The sequence below is a fragment of the Ascaphus truei genome, chromosome 2, assembly GCF_040206685.1.
Source record: "Ascaphus truei isolate aAscTru1 chromosome 2, aAscTru1.hap1, whole genome shotgun sequence".
Classification (NCBI taxonomy): domain Eukaryota; kingdom Metazoa; phylum Chordata; class Amphibia; order Anura; family Ascaphidae; genus Ascaphus; species Ascaphus truei.
Genome location: NC_134484.1, coordinates 81,388,044 through 81,406,606, shown reverse-complemented (window position 1 = coordinate 81,406,606; position 18,563 = coordinate 81,388,044). Strand labels below are relative to the sequence as shown.

Here is an 18,563-nt window from a genome sequence, read left to right as displayed (position 1 = left end):
TTTGTGGTGAAGCAGAGGTCCCAACGCTATCTGCACATGATGGATGAAGGCCGACAAGTCCTCCCCTTCCTTTTGGTTGATGGCATAGTACTTGGCCCACAGGGCCCCATCGTCTTCTGTCACGCCATAAGCCTCTGTCAAAAATTCGACTATCATCCGGGAGGTTAAGGCAGGATGTTGCTCCCTGTGGATGCTGACCAGAGTGGAAGATGGGGGTCTTAAACATTCCATGATGCGTTGGCGTTTGACAGCGTCGGTACAGGACCATTCCTCCATTACACCCCGGGTGTGTTCCTTCCATGGTTCAATCCCGTCCTCTCCCGCTGGAACGGGCAGGGTTCCGGAGAAGGCCTTGAGTTTCCTGTAATTTTGAGAGTGCGAGGCCAGGGTTAGCGCTTCGACTAAGGGTGGTAAGCTTGGTGGGGCAGCCAGCTGGCCTATCTTGTCAGTAAGTTTTTGCAAAATATCCCTACACAGTCCCGCTTCTTCAGACGCACTGGAACCAGGACAACTGAATTCCGACCGGCAACTACCCGCGTCACTTTCAGGGTAGCTGGCAGATACGGGTGTATGACAAGCTCCTCCGAGCACATCGGTGGGTATGTCTCTTAATGGGTAGATGAAGGGACTTCCACCTGGTGGGGAATTGGGAGCTGTAGATATTGGGGAGCAGTTGGCTCCAGGACAACTGAGTCTCTGCGACAGTCAACTAGTAGGGTATTCCACTTGGCGTCTTTGTCTATTAGGACATCCACCAGGTGGGCTTTAGAGAATCCTGGTAGTTGCCTTAGGGCCATTTGCAATGTCTCTAAAGGTAAGGCCATAGGGACTTGACTCACGGCTACCACGCGGCGGGCGTCTGCATTTGCCGCGCCCATTCGCTCACGCTCTGATGCGAAGGGAGAGTCATTCTGGACAGATGGCTGTGTGAATTTGGAATCGGGGGCACCCCAGGTCTTAATCTCAGCAGCGCCTCCAAATGTAGCCCTGTTTCCTTCTGAATAGAGTATGCTACCAATGCTGTCTAACCTGTTGGCACGCAGGGCCTAAGCCTCCGCCACGGAGCGCCTGGGGTGATAGATATGTGTACAGATAATCTCTTACCAAGTGCAGCGTCTCCACCTGTGATGGCTCCCAGCAGAGCGGGAGTGGTTCCTCACAGGACAATAATATAATACTACGCACACAGCATATAAAAGGAACAGGGACTTTACTTCCGGTAACCATAACCATGCATGTGATACATTAAGTGTCTCTCTTCTAGGAGACACAATAGCTAACGCATCTCGTAGGATGTGACCCTTCACCGTGTGCCCACACCGTGTCCAATTCCCCCACACCACAAACCCCCACCCCCAAAGTAAGGTATGTGTGTGTGTGTGACTGCGCAGCCACTTAGGTACTGATATTATAGTTGGTGCACGTATGGATGTTACCAGGCCTACAAACAACTTTGCAAAGGATCCGACGACGAGGAATCGTCAGGGGTACCTTCCAGGGCGATCCCACCTGGTTGGCTGTTGCTGTGCTTGCAGAGGTCTGATCCCAAACCTCTGCGCTGGGGCTGCAACAGTCTCTGGGTCTTGACACTTCTCGCTCTCTCTAAGGGGACAGGTTCCTGTACTAGGGGCTGTCCCTGCGTTAATTCAAACTGACTGTGACTCAGGGTATAACTGGGCCAGGGGTATGAGGCCTTGTGTAGAGGCTACTTGCCTCTCTACACGCAGAGCTCCTTCTCCTTCCCCTTCCTGGTCTTCTCTGACTCACGTGCTCCCCTGCGCAACCTCCTAACTCTTCCTCCCGGCAATCCTGTCGTCCTACAGGCTCCCTGGCGTCACCTGGTACAGCTGAGGCTCCTGGGACTCGTAGTCCCCTGCGCTACGTCCCCTCTGATTGGCCCATGCTTCGCGGGCTAACACAACCCCTCCTGCGCATGCGCGACCTTTCCTCTGTCGTCGTACTCATTGGGCTCACTGCTCATGCGGCAGTATCCAACATGGCGGCGCCCTGAACCCTCGGACTGCCGCGGAGCCTCCGGTGCATCGGAGCGCTCCCTACACACGCTGCAACCTTCCCCTGTTCTCCCAGCAGAGCGGAGATAAGTGTGAAACTGGGGAACCAGGCTACATTTATATTTGATTGTATCTGTCACTTGACCCAATTTTTTTTTTTTTTAAACTTTCTTTTTTATTGGTTTTTGTATACATACATGGTAAAAGAAAATAATGTCAACATTTGTAGTACGCAAACAAAAAACTCTTTGGGACGTACAACACTAAACGGATGACGTGATGGGGAAACGACAAGACATCACGACAACACACACACGACCACGCAGGAAGGTGGGGGAGGGGAGAGTTAGGAGGGGTGGGGTGGGGAAGGGGTCAGGCGATGATTCTCCATCCTTTTTTCTTCCATCCGTGGCCACCGGTTGACTGCCACCTCCGCGGTACTACACCACCACATCGACTCATACTGTATTGCATCTGCTATACTATTTCTACCCAGGTGAACCCTACGTCCAGTCCGCCCATCCCATCTCGCTCCCGGGCCCCCTCAAAGGAGAACTCACTTGCTTCAATCATAGCCAAATTGTGGTATCAGTCGCCCCTTGGATGTCTGTCTGGGCCAGCCAAAGCAGCCAAACTTTTTGGAATTTGTCACCGGAATCATTAACTAGGCTCGTTAATTTTTCCATCCAGCATATGAACCAAATTCTATTCCTGATCTTTGCTATTGATGGAACTGCGTTCTGATTCCACAATGCTGCGGTCTCACACCTCATAGCCGTTGCAAAGTGTGCTATTAATTTGTTCCCCGAGCGCGAAACCTCCTCTGTGGGTTTGCTTAGTAAAAACAGCCACGGGACTTGACCCAATTTTTATTTCCCATTCCTTTTTTTAATTTATTGTTGATAATACGGTATTAGGATTCCTGTATGTGTATATGCTGTAAATGCAGAAGCCTATTTTCCTTTGTTCCACATCCTTTTTTCCTTTTTGTAGCCTTATCATTTTGCATTTATTCAAATTTGTTAAAATAACAACACAGGGAGGAGCAGGAAGTGTGATTCCTTTTATTGGACCATCAGATACATTTCAAGCTTTCAAACGGCTCATGGTTCTTCATGAGATATCCGTAAACTAAAGAGATGTAGAGGAAGTGAGATATATTATGACAGGGTGGGTGCTGGCAGTCTGGTGTGAAAAGGTACAGAGGAGACAGGAGAGGCCCAGGAGTAAGACGTGGAATAGTACAAGACAGTGTATGTGTAAATACATTAAACATACAATGTGTAGATATTTACTTAAAGAAAAAATAACAGTGAGAGATAAGAGCTGATAAAATTACAAAAGTTGTTTTTAAGATGTTTTAATAAACTGTTTCACAATTTTACATAATAAACATGCAGTGGGGTTATCCAATACACTGCAATAGTGCACATCGGGGCAATATCGCACAGACACTCCCATTGACTTCACTATCACAGGTTAATACATATTTCCTTGTTAATCACCAAATGTAAATAATTCAAATTGTATTTTCTGTATTTGCAATAATATCTTTTTCTGTGCTGCATCAACATGATTTCAGATTTTTGTATGATACAATGTTTGTAAATGAGAGGTTTACTGCTATTGAGTCTTAGAATCATCAAACATATCAGTTGGTGCAACTTCAAGAAAAAGCTGTAAATAGCAAGTGATCTTATCGAAAAAGGAAAAATGTAATTTGAAATATACAAAGGGAAAGTAGATAAGCATACCACTTAACATAAAGAGCAAGGCATAGAGGTATTGCACTTTTGGAGACTGTATTAAGGGTGCTAAAACCAAAAAGATAGACACTGCCACTACTCCAAACGCAATTGGAAGGAAGACCTGAAAATGAAAAAGATAACACTGGTAAGTTCATTATTGATGTAAACTACCAGGGGGGTCATTAACATATTTGTTCTGCACAAAGTTGCGTGAACAAAGGTAGTAAAGTGTGTATACACATGTTGCATTATATTGCTTAATACTGTATATCATAGTTTATTTGCATGGGAATTCATTTTAACTCATGAGAAAATTGACCTAATGTTGGCATAATTTTCAAAACAACACAAGAAAACAAGGACAGACACATTTACATGACCTTGGGAAAGTAAATACGTTTACAAAATAAACAGAATCTGAGCATTATTATTCTTTCTTTAAAAAAAACATTTCAATAGGGGGTTTATCTTCTACTGTAGGTGCAGGCAATGCTAATGTGAGAGTCTGGGACTGTCCTTTATAAACATTTCAGGAACACTCAAGTAAAAAAATAATACTTCATATGATTTGCATATGAACATTTTATTTTCCTTTTCGCTTTGGATCTCTTTTGTAGCCAGCCCTGCCATGTTCCAAGTGCCTTATTGGCCATGGATTATTAGATATGTTGCAAGTTGTGGCAATCTTGTGGCACACCGCCTAGTGGTCACACTCGACTCCTCTCTCCCATTCTCCTCTCACATTCAAAAGGTAGCTAAATCCTGTTGTTTTTTCCTTGACAATATTACAAAGATATGCCCTTTCCTCTGTTGCTCGACAGCTAAAACTCTGACACAGGCCCTCATTCTCTCCCATCTTGATTACTGTAACCTCCTGCTGTCCGGCCTTCCTACCTTTCACCTGTCTCCCCTAAAATCTATCCTAAACGCTGCTGCCAGAATCACTCTACTCTTTCCTAAATCTGTCTCCGCGTCTCCCCTCCTGAACTCCCTCTCCTGGCTTCCGATCAAATCCCACAACTCACACTCAATTCTCCTCCTCACTTTTTTAAAGCTTTACACTCTTCTGCTCCTCCTTACATCTCAGCCCTAATTTCTCGCTATGCACCATCCCGACTCTTGCATTCTGCTCAAGGATATCTTCTCTCTACCCCTTTTGTTTCTAAAGCCCTCTCCCACCTTAAACCTTTCTCACTGACTGCCCCACACCTCTGGAATGCCCTTCCCCTCAATATTAGACTAGCACCCTCTCTATCACCTTTAAGACCTACCTTAAAACACACCTGTTTACGAAGCATACAGTATGAGTAACACTGTGTTTGATACTTTATACCTCATGCATAAACCTCTGCATCTTGTAGACACAAATACCAGAACACCCGCCTACTGTCTCTGTATGTTCTTCCTACCTACCAATTAGATTGTAAGCTCTTCGGAGCAGGGATTCTTTTTCCTATATGGTACTTTTATGTCTAAAGCACTTCTTCCCATTATGTGTTATTTGTATTACTTGTTATTTATATGATTGTCATGTGTATTATTCTAGTAAAGCGCTATATCAATAAGGACATACATATATCATACATCTTTAGTATAACAATAAAAAACATTTTCTTATAGATATTGTAGTTTAACTTTTGATATCTCATAAGTCAGCTCTTTAGATGTAAATTCAACTAAAGCAATTAAGAGATCTTTAAAGCTTGAGCAATAAGCTCAACATTGATCAAATAATATCAAGCTATGTTATATGCTAGGCATATAAGCCATATAAAAGAAGTTATATCTCAAGAGTGTCCCACCTTTCTACTCTACTATATGGGGGCGGCGGTGAGGCGAGCCGGTCGCCAGGAGCTTGCGGCATACCCGGCTAGCGGGGGCCGCCATTTTGGATACTGCCTCGCGCATGTGCAAAGCGGGAGCATGCGCAGTATATCCCTTTCAGCCGACGGCCAAGAGAAGAGAGCCCACACATGCGCAGAGGATAGTGCTAGCGCAGGCTATGCAGGGGAAGCTCTGAAGGGACTACAGCCCACAGGAGGCCTATGGGCACATAGCCATTTGACGCCAGGGAGCCAATCGCACGGCCGGATTCCCCTGCACCCGGAGAAATACATTTCACGCGCTCAGCCCACGCTAGTCAGTCAGGACCAGGAAGAGCTAGGGGTAGGAGGTGAGAGCAGGGGTCTGTGACCCACTGCATTAGGCCAGCAGCCCCCTAGGCCCCAGTTAGGTCCTGAGCCATATTATAGTTTGTTGTGCTTCAGGGACAGGCCCTAGGTTAGAGACCCTGTCCCATTAGGGTTATATAGTGACAGTAAGGGATACAGCGGATGCTGCACTTTCTGCGAAGAGGCTTGGGATCAGGCCTACTCCCCCGAGAGAGCAGGATTATATTCAGGGTGGACTGCCCTGACAGAGCATCGCGCTGGTGGAACCGGACGTCGACTAGGAGGTCGTCGGATCCTTTGCGAAGATATTTAAACGCCCAGGTGCCGCCGCACTGGGCAGGTATCGTTTTACACATGCACCAACTGAGTACTCACACATAGTGGCAGCGCTGACCACGGGACACGGGTTGTACTGTGGACACGGTGTTTGGGTACATGGGGGTGGGAAGAGGATACACACTCTCGGGTGGGAGTGACTGACTTTGGGAACTTATAGAGTAATAAGTGAAATATATGTGTGTGTGTGTTCAGTAAAGACTGTTCTGTTTATGCCAGTGAGTATTACTGTGGTTGAGTCCTGTGAGGGACTCCTCCCACTCTTTTGGGATCTCTCCCAGGTGGAGGCGCTGCACCAAGTGGTAGAAATATATCGCCCCAGGCTCTCCGTGGCAGAGGTTCAAGCCCTGCGAACCAACAGGTTTATAAACAGCATTAGTAGTTTCTGTGTTCAGGGGGAAACAGTGCTACACATACATTGCTTCTTACCCATTAACCGATAATTAAAAATTGAGAAAATGCAAAAGAAAGATTTTGTTGTATATATATTTGTAGTTTATCTTACCTTGTATGGTCTATGAAGATTCGGCTCTCTGTAGCGGAGAACTATCAAACTAGTACAAGTTAGGCCAACTAACAGCCAAGAAGCAAAGCCAAAGTAATTTGTTAAAGAAAGTAGGTCAGAAGGGATGACAAAAATTGATGCAATAATTGTTGAGAGGATCATGGCTGGTGCTGGAGTCAAGTGATGAACATTAAGCATGGCTATGATGGATGGTAAATGTCCCTCTTTCCCACCAGCATAGTTTAATCTCCCTAACATAAACATGCCACCATTGAGTGAACCAAATATTGAGATAGCAACTGAGACAGGAATGATCCAGGCCACAGAGGGAATCGCTCTATCAGCCCAAGTAACAGACACCGCAGCTGCAATAAAACAATATGACAGTATCATTACTTGCACTCTAAAAGACACAGGTGGTGCTAAAATGAACAATTACTTATGTCCCCATTAGACTCTGGGAGACACTTTTCATTATAAGTCATTGAGGTTCCTTGACGTAATTGCTGTGCGGCTCAGGACCCTCAAATCTCACATTTCTATGCTTAAACATTTGACAATTATGATATATATTAATGGGGGTATCATTATGAGGAGGGGGTCACTTTTAACAACCAGTCTTAGATAAGGCAACAATAATAGATTTGGGGGAGAAAATGGGTGATATGAGTTTATAAAGTGCCCCAAAAATATCTTTTGTTTGAGGCTTATAGAAAAGTAAAGTTGTCACTGGCAAAAGATTAACTCAAAAACAATGAGTGATCCTCCTAGGATTAAAAATAAGGATGACTCCCCAATTTACAACCGACCATTTTGTTTCATAACTTCATATATAAAAGCTGTACAGATGTTTGTCGGTCTACTGTATACTATTCTTCTTTGATCACTTCAGCATGAGTTGCTACTTATAATATAAAGTAACCAGCTTGTGACCATGCAGTGTAGCTGATTTCATTTCTATGCCCATTAAAAAATAAAACAACCAAAACATGACCCAGCCAGCATATAGTAAATTAAAGTTGTACTTACCCCTGCCAGGATGAAGGCCTTCCTCGCCCCCCTCGTCTTCAGTGGGCACCGACAGTAAAATAAAATAAATAACTACTGGCCACTATCCCCATAATCAGCTTAGTGGTTATTAACCTTACCGGTATGGGGTGCTGGCATGCCCCTGCTTTGTTTAAATCTCCTGGTCACGTAGGCCGTGACGCGGGAGAATTTAAACATTGCGGGGATACCGGAACCCCATAATGGGACCTGTAATTCGGAAAGAATGGGGGGCCCCGGACCTGAAATTAATGCGGTTCAGCTCTGGAGACCCGTTGCTTCAATACTGTGTTATCTTCTCTTCTCAGGTAAATCCCATATTTGTATCCTGTCTTAATCACCCCTTGCTGTGTGTATTTTAGTATATGCAACTATAACAATTCCTAGGTAAATCCCATATTTGAATCCTGTCTCCAATCACCCCTTAATTAAATTCAGCTTTCACAACTAGGCATGGAACACCCTATGTAGAAAAAAACATCTGTTTTAATGTGCCTCACATGTGCTAATTTAGCAGGCTGATCTTAACTACGTTCTTTCAAATCTAAGGCTGTCTCACATTTTAATCTGATCTGTAACTGTTTCATTCGCCCATAATACATATTTTCTTTAACTGTGCATGCAATGTCTTGTATATAATGTATACCCTGTTCATTTATGTAACTGTATTTGTAACCATGTATTATTTTGTCTTAACTCTGTGCCCAGGACATACTTAAAAACGAGAGGTAACTCTCAATGTATTACTTCCTGGTAAAATATTTTATAAATAAATAAATAAACTGTCAGGTGACTTCTCGTCTATATAACCACAGACATAGCAGCCCATGTCCAAGTAGCCCATTGTAAGTAGCAAGCAAACATTAGTTTAAAAGGGAGGTCAAAAGGAGTGAACAAGTGGACAACACCTACTGGCCCTGATTCCTGGATTTGATCTACGCTGAAAAGGAGGATACTATCTATCCCAGACTGCATATCTCGGCACTTAACTATTGCTGTGATGCCGCCTTTACTATTTATATTTGCTATGGCCTCCCTTGTTTTCAAATGATGCACTTCTTTCTACCAGCCTCATGTCTCCAACATTATTCATATATTTCCATCTCTCCTTTTTTCGCCACTTCTGAGTTCACATGAACAACTTTCTTACCTGCGCCCTTTGTCACTACACAGCTATACCACCTGCACTAAAACACACCCCTACAAATCATCCTCACACATTGTCTTTCTATCCATGCTTCTCCTCCTTGCTTCTGGGGAAATCTCTCCCAATCCAGGTCCCTGCCTTATTTCTACATGCTCTCGTCCTCGCCTCCCACATGCAACTTCTACTCCTTACGGTGTTAACCCCTCCAACATCATACCCATCCCCTGCCACTCTCCCTCCTCTCTCCCATTCTCCATTGCCTTTTGAATGCCCGCTCCATTTCTAACTAGTTCCTCTCTGTGCATTACTTCTTTCTCTCTCACTCTCTGCTCCTATTTGCTATAACGTAGACCTGGCTCAGTCAGTCTGACTCTGTGCTGGAAACTGCCCTATCTCATGGTGGCCTTTCTTTCTCCCACACTCCATGCCCTGATGGCAGGGGTGGAGGCATGGGGCTCCTGCTCTCCTCTCTATGCCATTACTGAACCCTTCCTATTCCTCCCTCTCTTGCTTTTCCCTCCTTTGAGGCTCACACTGTCCAGATCTTCTCTCCCTGTCCATGTGGCGGTCATCTATTGCCCACCTACCTCTACTCATCCCTCTTCTGCCTTTCTCTCTCATATTGAATCCTGGCTCTCTTTATTTCTCTCCTTAGACTCTCCTGTTCTTCTCCTTGGGGACCTCAATTGCCACATTGATGACCCCTCTCTCCCTTGGGCTTCCCGCTTTCTCTCTCTAACCTCTTCTCTTGGCCTTCAACAGTGAACTGCAGACAGCACCCACAAGGATGGCCACTACCTAGACCTTGTTTTCATGAAAAACTTTTCTCTGTCTGATTTCTCCATTTCCTCCTTTTACCTCTCTGACCATCACCTCATCTCATTTTTTCTCTCGCTTCAACCCTACTCCATCTCCATCTACCCCTCGTTTCTGCAGAAACCTGTGCTCTATTAACCTACCAGCTTTTGATTCAACTTTACGCTCCTCCCTCTCCTCTCTCACTTCTGCTCCAGACCCTGACAACCTGGTCAGGAACTACCACTTTGCCTCTGGAGGAAAGCTCACACTCACAGACTTTCTTCACTACAACTTTATGCTATCCTGTTTCAACTCTGCCCTCTCAGGCTAAATAAACCTACTTTTCTTCTCTAATCAACATGCACAAGACTAACCCACGCCGACTCTTCTCTTTCTTTGACTCTACTCAGACCACCCTCAGCTGCTGCCTCTTCTTCTTCCTCCATCTCACTCACTTTGCTGACTATTTCAAGGAAAAGGTGGCATCCATAGATCAGAACATCCTCTGTTTCCTCCACCCATCCTACACTGCTTTCTAACTCTCCTCCTCCCTTCCTTGACTCTTTTTTCTGCTGTCTCAGAGGAGGATATGTCACTGCTGATCTTCTCTGCTCCCTCTACCACTTGCCCTCTTGACCGTATTCCCTCCCATCTCCTAAAATCCCTATGCTCATACACATTTTTAACTCATCCCTCTACTCTAGTACCTTTCCCTCCTCCTTCAAACATGCAACACTTATACCATTACTCAAAAATATCAAGCTTGACCCTACCTGTCTTTCTAACTATCGACCTGTCTCCCTCCTGCCTTTTGCCTCTAAACTCCTTGAACGTCTTGTATTCTCTCGCTTGGTCCACTTTCTCAACACCTATTCTCTCCTAGACCCTCTACAATCTGGCTTCTGTACTGCTCACTCGACTGAAAGACAGAGGTCATTACACTATGCTCATATTACTTGACTTCTCTGCAGCATTTGACACTGTGGACCACCCTCTTCTCCTTAACATTCTCCATACTCTTGGTATTCGTAACAGAGCTCTATCCTGGATCTCCTCTTACCTCTCCCATCGTACTTTCAGTGTCTCTTTTGCTAACACTTCCTCCTCCTTTATCGATCTCTCTGTGGGTTACCCCAGGGCTCTGTCCTGGGACCTCTTCTCTTTTCTCTGTACACACTTACTCTAGGTGACCTAATCACATCCCTTATGTTTAAATATCACCTCTATGCTGATGACACACAAATTTATTTTTCAACCCCTGACCTTACTCCTGCTGTACAGACAAAAGTTTCTGAATGTCTCTCTGCGATATCATCCTGGATGGCCCTCCGCCAACTTAAACTTAACAGAGCTCCTCATACTTCCTCCCAAACCTGACCCTACTACCTCCTTCCAGATTACTGTTGGTAGTACTATCATTTACCCAGTAGCCCAAGCACGCTGCCTAGGGGGTCACACTCGACTCCTCTCTCATATTCTCCTCTCACATTCAAAACGTATCTAAAACCTGTCGTTTTTTCCTCTGCAATATTACAAAGATACGCCCTTTCCTCCATTGCTCGACTGCTAAAACTCTGACTCAGGCCCTCATTCTCTCCCGTCTTGATTACTGTAACCTCCTGCTGTTTTGCCTTCCTGCCTCTCACCTGTCTCCCCTACAATCTATCGTAAACGCTGCTGTAAGAATCACTCTACTTTTTCCTAAATCTGTCTCAGTGTCTCCCCTGCTGAAGTCACTCTCCTGGCTTCCTATCAAATCCTGCACCTCACACTCAATTCTCCTCCTCACTTTCAAAGCTTTATACTGTTCTGCCTCCCCTACATCTCAGCCCTAATTTCTCGCTATGCACCATCCCGACTCTTGCGTTCTGCTCAAGGATGCCTTCTCTCTACCCCCTTTGTTTCTAAAGCCCTCTCCCGCCTTAAACCTTTCTCACTGACTGCCCCACACCTCTGGAATTTACTTCCCATCAATACCCGACCAGCATCCTCTCTATCCACCTTTAAGATCCACCTTAAGACACACTTGCTTAAAGAAACATATGAGTAGCACCGTGGCTAATAATATACACATGATACATAAAGCTTGGCCCCCTGCTGACGCACTTACCAGAATGCCCTCCTACTGTCTGTGTACATTCTTCCTACCTACCAATTAGATTGTAAGCTCTGCGGAGCAGGGACTTCTCTTCGTAAATGTTACTTTTATGTCTGAAGCACTTATTCCCATGGTCTGTTATTTGTTATTTATATGATTGTCATGTGTATTACTACTGTGAAGCGCTGTGTACATTTATATAAATAAAGACATACATACATAAATGAAAATAAAATAAAAGCTGTGCGATCATCTGTTGGAGGCGCGCAGGGAGAGTGACTCAATCAGTCTCACTTTTAGTGGGCGTCTCTTACAGACAATAGCAGCTCGGTAGGATTCACACATTTCACGTCCCATTTAAACACAGGGTCCCCCGCAGCGTTAATCCGATGGACCATGATGTCTGGTTGCTGAGATCTCGCAGCACGGGAGAGGAGGCCGTATGGGACACGCAAAGCGAGAGGGCTCAAACCAACGGTTTCATCTGTAGGTTGAATACAATGGCGGTTTTTGATGAATCCTTGCGGATTAAAACCGACCAAATCCATTTATTGATTTTACAGTCGGAAACTGATTTTGGGAGGGAAATTAGAAAAAAATCCGGGAAACGGATTTGGGCGGTGTAAGAGATGTATACAGAGGTATACAATGGAGACCGTTTTTAAGGTGAAATTAAAATAAGGCTTTGCCAGTTCCTTTAAATTACAAAACAAACAAAAATATACATAAAACAATAAACACCTATCCCTGTGTAAGGGATAACTTACATCCCCAGTCACTCTCTGCATGGCTGGGGAGGAAAAGCCCCTTACCCACTTATCACCCTGTAAGAGATATGTGCAGAAGTATGCAATGGAGACCGTTTTTAAGGTGAAATTAAAATAAGGCTTTATTGGGCCTGTCCCTTTTAACACAGCAAAACATATGAAAACAACAAACGCCTATCCCTGTTTAAGGGCTAATTTACTTCCCCAGTCCCTTTCTCAAGGGCTGGAGGGATAATCCCATTACCACCCTATTCCCCAAAGTCTTAAGAGATACCTTAAAGCAAGTGTCCCGTCATGTCAGTCTCTTGTAGGTTTCCTGGGTCCCCTGTGTCCAGGAATATAGGTCTTTGGGTGTCTTGATCACAGCAGAGCCTGAAAGAACCTCTTTCCTCTTGTCAGCACCCTTGTGTACTGATAAAAATCTCCCTTCCTGTCTCAGAGGCAGGCTTTTTCTGACACCTCTAATCAGCCAGCTGGTGTTGGTTAATTGTCTACCAGCAGTTAACCACCACACTGCTGGATTAGAGGCACATTTTTTAACAGGGATAGGTCCCCTGTTACATACCTCCCCTGTTTGTGGGAAGCTCGGGCTTGCCACGGCCAAGCCCATCCTACCACTCTCATTCAAGATCTTTCTGTGACTTAAATGAGAGTGGATGGAGGAAGAGAACCCTCAGTCCTGCTGGGATTGGAGCCCCTTCTCCAGTTTATTTGTGTTTCCTCCTGAAGGTGCTTGAGCTTAGCACTCAGTCGCTCGAGGAGGACTTTTCCCAAGTATCGTCTTCTTTCTGAGTGCGTGGTCATGAGATTTCCCTTGCATCGGTCGCTCTTCTTTTTGTAGATCAACTGTATGGTGACAGTTGTAGAGGAGTTAGGACCAGAACTTTGAGTTTTCCGCCCTTGAAGCTGTCTTTCTGCACTTCCTCCACTCAATGGAGTCGCCAGTCTAGCTTCTTTGGGAGTGAGTTGCACTTCTACCTCCCTTCCCAGAGAACGTCCTACCTTCTCAGTTTCACCAGCTAAGGATTTTTCTGGTTTTGATTCGGCACGTATACATTTTTGTGTTGCCTGTTGGGCCACTGAAGGTTTAGCTAGTGCTTGCTTAGGTGGTTTAGACTTTGCAACCTTGTTTTTTAGGTGAGCGGTGTTCCCAGCTCTCACTGTACCCTTTTTTCTTTGGGTTTTCGTGGCTGTGGGACACTGACGCTTGGTCAGGGTCAATACTTGTCCTTGTAGTACTGTAATCTCATCCGTGAGAGATTCCTGTTTTTTGAGTGCATCATGCAAGTCTCATCTCAGGGAATTTGTCTGCGCACTTTGCTTTCTCTGAGATTGTATCAGTGTCTCCTTCATATTCTGGAGCTCTGTAATTTTTGTCGTCAAGGTTGCCGCTGCATCTGTTTTCTCCTTGGTGTACTGACTCAAGGGGATGGAACAGACTCTCTGTCTCTCCAGCTCTTGCTCCAGTTTCTGGGCCTTCTCCTGCTCCCGCTCATACAGAGTCACCTGATCTCTAAGCTCTGCCTTCAGCGAGGCTCTGGTGACATGCAGCGTGGCCTTTAGCTCCTCATACTGCTGTGTGGGGACGCACTGGGTATTCAGACGTTCCTGCAGCGCTTGTACCTCTTTAGCAGCCTGCAGATTTTCTTCCTGCAGAGTTCGCTGCTTCTCCTCGGTATTCTGGAGGTGTGTATGCAGACCTTGCAGTTGGTTCTGCAGTCGGTGCTCTGCTTCAACCTTTTCACCTTCCAGAAATGTCTTTATTATTTCCAACTCGTGGAGCTTTTCATTCTTTCCATTGACGTGGTCTGTCAACTCAGAATTTTCTTTTTTTAGTCTTAATTTTTCTTTTTTTCAAGTCTTTGTAATATTCAGGGCATCCTTGTAGTCCGTCTTCCATTTTCGCACCTCTGCTTGGAGACTGACTGTCTCCTGGCGTGAGACTTCCGTCTCTAGGTTGAGGGTCTGAAGCTCCTTCTGAGAGACTTTGAGATCTATATTACGATTTACAATAGTTTTTTTAGAATTGTCCAGCTCCTCAGCGAGACTGTGAAGTTCCTTTTTGGAGACTTACAGTTTTGTGTGGCAGCTGCCGATCTCGTGGTGTGAGGCATCCAGTGCTGTGCGGAGAGTATGAACCTCCTTCTGGGATACGTCCACCTCTGTCCGGACACCGTTGACCTCCTCGTTGACCTGAATGAGGCATTCAGTTCTAGGTGAAGACTGTGAACCTCTTGCTGAAAGACTGTAATCTCCTTCAGTGCCTTCTCATACTTCCGCTTCAGCTTAGCCATCATTTGATCGGATTGGCTCTGCTTTTCCACCATGATGGCATTAGTAATGTTTGTAGCATCTAGCTCAGACTTGAGATTGTCCAATTCTGTTCCAGATTCAGAGTACATTGCGAGAACAGTCTTCTGTAGCTCAGCATTATCTTCCCTCTCAAATTTCAATTGTTCCCGGAGCAGATCACAGTCACGCCTGGCAATTTTCAGGGCATTTTCAGGGCTGGTCAAGGGATCGCCACTCATTGGTTCTGGCTCCGCTTCCCTGCTATGGTTGGTTGAGGGTTTCTCACTATTAGCACCGGACAGACACTTCTTTGGGGTACATGACTTCTGCTTTGGGCCCTCTGGATATTCGGTCATCCGCGGGACGAATTCTTCATTTTCTCTAGGCTGCAGGGCATCTCGGACCCCCTTTATCTTCGCGGGATCTGCGGATGTGTCTGTTCCTTCCACGGTAAGTGAAGAACCACTTTTCTTTTTCTTTTTCCGTCTTTTTGTTTTGGATGACTCCGTCCCATCAGGAGTACTGGGGTCTCCGTCTTTATTTGAAACTTCGGCAGCTTCATTCTATACGCCAGGCTTTTCTTGCAGTTGCGTTAGCTAACAGAAATATTCAATGATCTGCTGCTCCCGCTCTTTCTCCTGCCGATCATATTCGTCATCATAGAGAGCGGTCTTTTCGGTTCGTACAGAGTTCAGGCACCCCCACCATTCTTGGGATGTTTTGTGGGTGTGACTCTGTTTGGGTTCCCCATAAGAGATGTTTTCCTCCTCATCGGACTGGAAGGGCCACTCTTCTGTGTGGTAGGGTTCATTACAGGAACGCTGCATCTTGTCCTACATTTTGGGGCTACCAGGTGTATTTTTCTTCCTGACCTCAGGAGGCGCTATTGCAGCTGTTGCCACTGTTTTTGCTAGAACCCAAAATTGTGGTAGTCCTACAGGTGGGCATATTTTGCTTGTAGAGGTCGTAGCTCTCACAGGCATCTCTGTAGACTTTCTTTTTCTTTCGTTTGGTAAGTTTTAAAACATCAGTAATACTATGCATGCATTCACTCTCATCGTCTGAATAAGAGCTGAAGGGACACTGCTTCGTGTGGTCGGGTTCTTTACACCAGGAACACATTTTCTTTCCCATTTTTGCAGAGTCTGTATTTGACTTCAGCTGGGCGGCCATTTTAAATTCCCAGAATCAGTACCTTGCATCGGTCACCGTCTGTAAACGTTTCCCTGCTTCAGCACAGTCTTGCATCAATATTCATACTTTTCTGCATTTACTCCATCACAGCTGGTAGTCCTATGCGGTGTGGCAGCCTTTCTTCCAGAATCAGTACCGCTCATGGGTCACTGTCTGTATTCAATGCTTCAGCGCATTTTTTTTTAAAGAAAACAATAAACAAAGCCTAGCTCTGGAGCGCTAACTCACTTCTTGAACCCTGACTACGGCTGGAAGGCAAAGCCCCTTTTTCAACAACCATATTACACATTAATGTGATAGGCAAGTAAGGTTTACCTGCTTCAGCAGTCTCTCTCTCTCTCCTCTTGGGATCGGGGAAAAGAGTCCATCTGTGGTTTTGTGGCTTTCTTCAGTGCAGTGTATATTTCCTGCCTGGATGTGTATCCCTTTAATTCTGGTCTCTGCTCCATGTGATTCTTTGCTTTGTTGCTCAGGCTATTGGCAGGAACTACAGTATGCAGGCAAAAGCACAAAAAAATTCACAGGCAGTCTCCGGGGCCCCTTTGAACTTCAAGGGCCACCTCTCATCCCAACTTCTGACACCATATGTAAGAGATGTGTGCAGAGGTATGCAATGGAGACCGTTTTTAAGGTGAAATTAAAATAAGGCTTTATTGCGCCTGTCCCTTTTAACACAGCAAAACATATGAAAACCACAAACGCCTATCCCTGTTTAAGGGCTGGTTTACTTCCCCACTCCTTTCTCCAGGGCTGGAGGGATAATCCCATTACCACCCTATTCCCCAAAGTCTCAAGAGATACCTTAAAGCAGGTGTCCCTTCATGTCAGTCTCTGGTAGTTCCTGGGTCCCCTGTGTCCAGGAATATAGGTCTTTGGGTGTCTTGATCACAGCAGAGCCTTTCTGCTCAAGACCTCTTTCCTCTTGTCAGCACCCTTGTGTACTGAGGAAAATCTCCCTTCCTGTCTCAGAAGCAGGCTTTTTATGACACCTCTAATCAGCCAGGTGGTGTTGGTTAATTGTCTACCAGCAGTTAACCACCGCACTGCTGGATTAGAGGCACATTTTTGAACAGGGATAAGTCCCCTGTTACACACCCCAAAGTCTCAGAGGTACATTAATGCAGGTGGCCCTTCAGGTCAGTGTGTCCAGGTAGTTGTCTGCTTGAGTGTCCAGACATAGAGGTCTGGTCCCCTTTTGTCTTGCTCTCAAGATACAGCCATCCTTTTCCTTATCTCATCTCCCTTGCGAGCTAAAGAATCTCGTTCCTGTTTCTCAGAGCAGGCTTTTTCTAAAAGTCCTAATCAGCCAGGAGGAGTCTGATTGATTGCCTGTGTGCAATTAACCAGCACACTTCTGGATTTAGAGGCAGTTTCTCTCCAACAGTGATAAGTCCCTGTTACATACTGTACCTCCCCTGTTTGTGAGAAGCTTGGGCTTACTACGGCCAAAGCCCATCCTTCCACTCGCCCTCGAGATATCTTGTAATCTTGCTCGGGTCTTGCAAAGCCTCTGTCAGCTTAATTTTAAATTCTGTCTGATGTCCGGAATCTATTACTACTATCCTAGACTCATGCCATTTCATGGTATCACTTAAAGATTGTTCAAGAATAGCTATTTGAGTTTTCAGCTCTTGAAGCTGTCCTTCTGCAATTCTTTTTCCAATCAATGCAGTTGATTGGCATTGAGTTGCGATTCTACATCTCCTAGTTGACTCAGAGCAAGGCTTAAATCTGTTTTCTTTTCTCTATTTCTGATCTGTGGCTGCCAGTGCTCCTCCAGCTGTAGCCGGGCTCTCTCATTGTCTATGGTGTTCAGCAATTTATGGACATCGGCCATCTTGGCCTCATAGCGCAGTATCAGGCTGGCTCCTTGTCGAACAGACACCTCTTCACTCTCTTCCCTTTCTTCGAGCTGTATCTTGAGCTCAGCAATCTGCGTCTGCAGAGCTGCACATTGCTGGGATCTGTGTTTAGCTGCCAGCTTTAGCTCTTCCACTTCTAGGCTTTGCTGCAAGTTCAACTCATCAGCGATAGATCCCTATTTCTTGAGTGCATCCTGCAATTCTCCTCTCAGGGACTTGATTTCTTAACTGTGCTTCTCTGAGCTTGCTTCCACATATCCTTCATTATATTGTGGAGCACTGTGAATTTCTTCGCTAGGACCGCAGCTGTTTGCCTAAGTTTCTGGACCTTCTTGTGCTCCCTCTTGTACCGAGTCACCTGGCCTCTTAGCTTGGCCTCCAGCGAAGCTCTGGTATTGTTCCGGAAAGCCTTCAGTTCCTCATGCTGCTCCGCGGGGACACACTGGGTAATCAGCCGTTCCTGCAGCACTTCTTCTTTAGCAGCATGCAGATTTTTTTTCTGCAGAGTTCGCTGCTTCTCCTCAGCAATCTGGAGGTATGTACACAGACCTTGCAGTTGGTTCTTCAATATTTGCTCTGCTTGTGT

The 18,563-nt window shown here is 45.4% G+C and overlaps 1 protein-coding gene across 2 annotated transcripts in view; it reads right to left on the bottom strand.

The window, feature by feature from the left end:
* Positions 1–3,062: 3,062 nt before the first annotated feature.
* LOC142482172 (solute carrier family 7 member 13-like) overlaps positions 3,063–18,563 on the bottom strand; it is a 125,702-nt gene continuing 110,201 nt past the window's right edge. For both annotated transcript variants that reach the window (XM_075583008.1, XM_075583009.1), the window contains exons 3-4: positions 6,773–7,137; positions 3,063–3,881 (exon numbers count right to left, since the gene is read on the bottom strand). In XM_075583008.1, the coding sequence (XP_075439123.1) occupies positions 3,636–3,881; positions 6,773–7,137 (611 nt within the window). In that variant the 3' untranslated portion in view covers positions 3,063–3,635. The remainder of the gene's footprint in view (positions 3,882–6,772; positions 7,138–18,563) is intronic.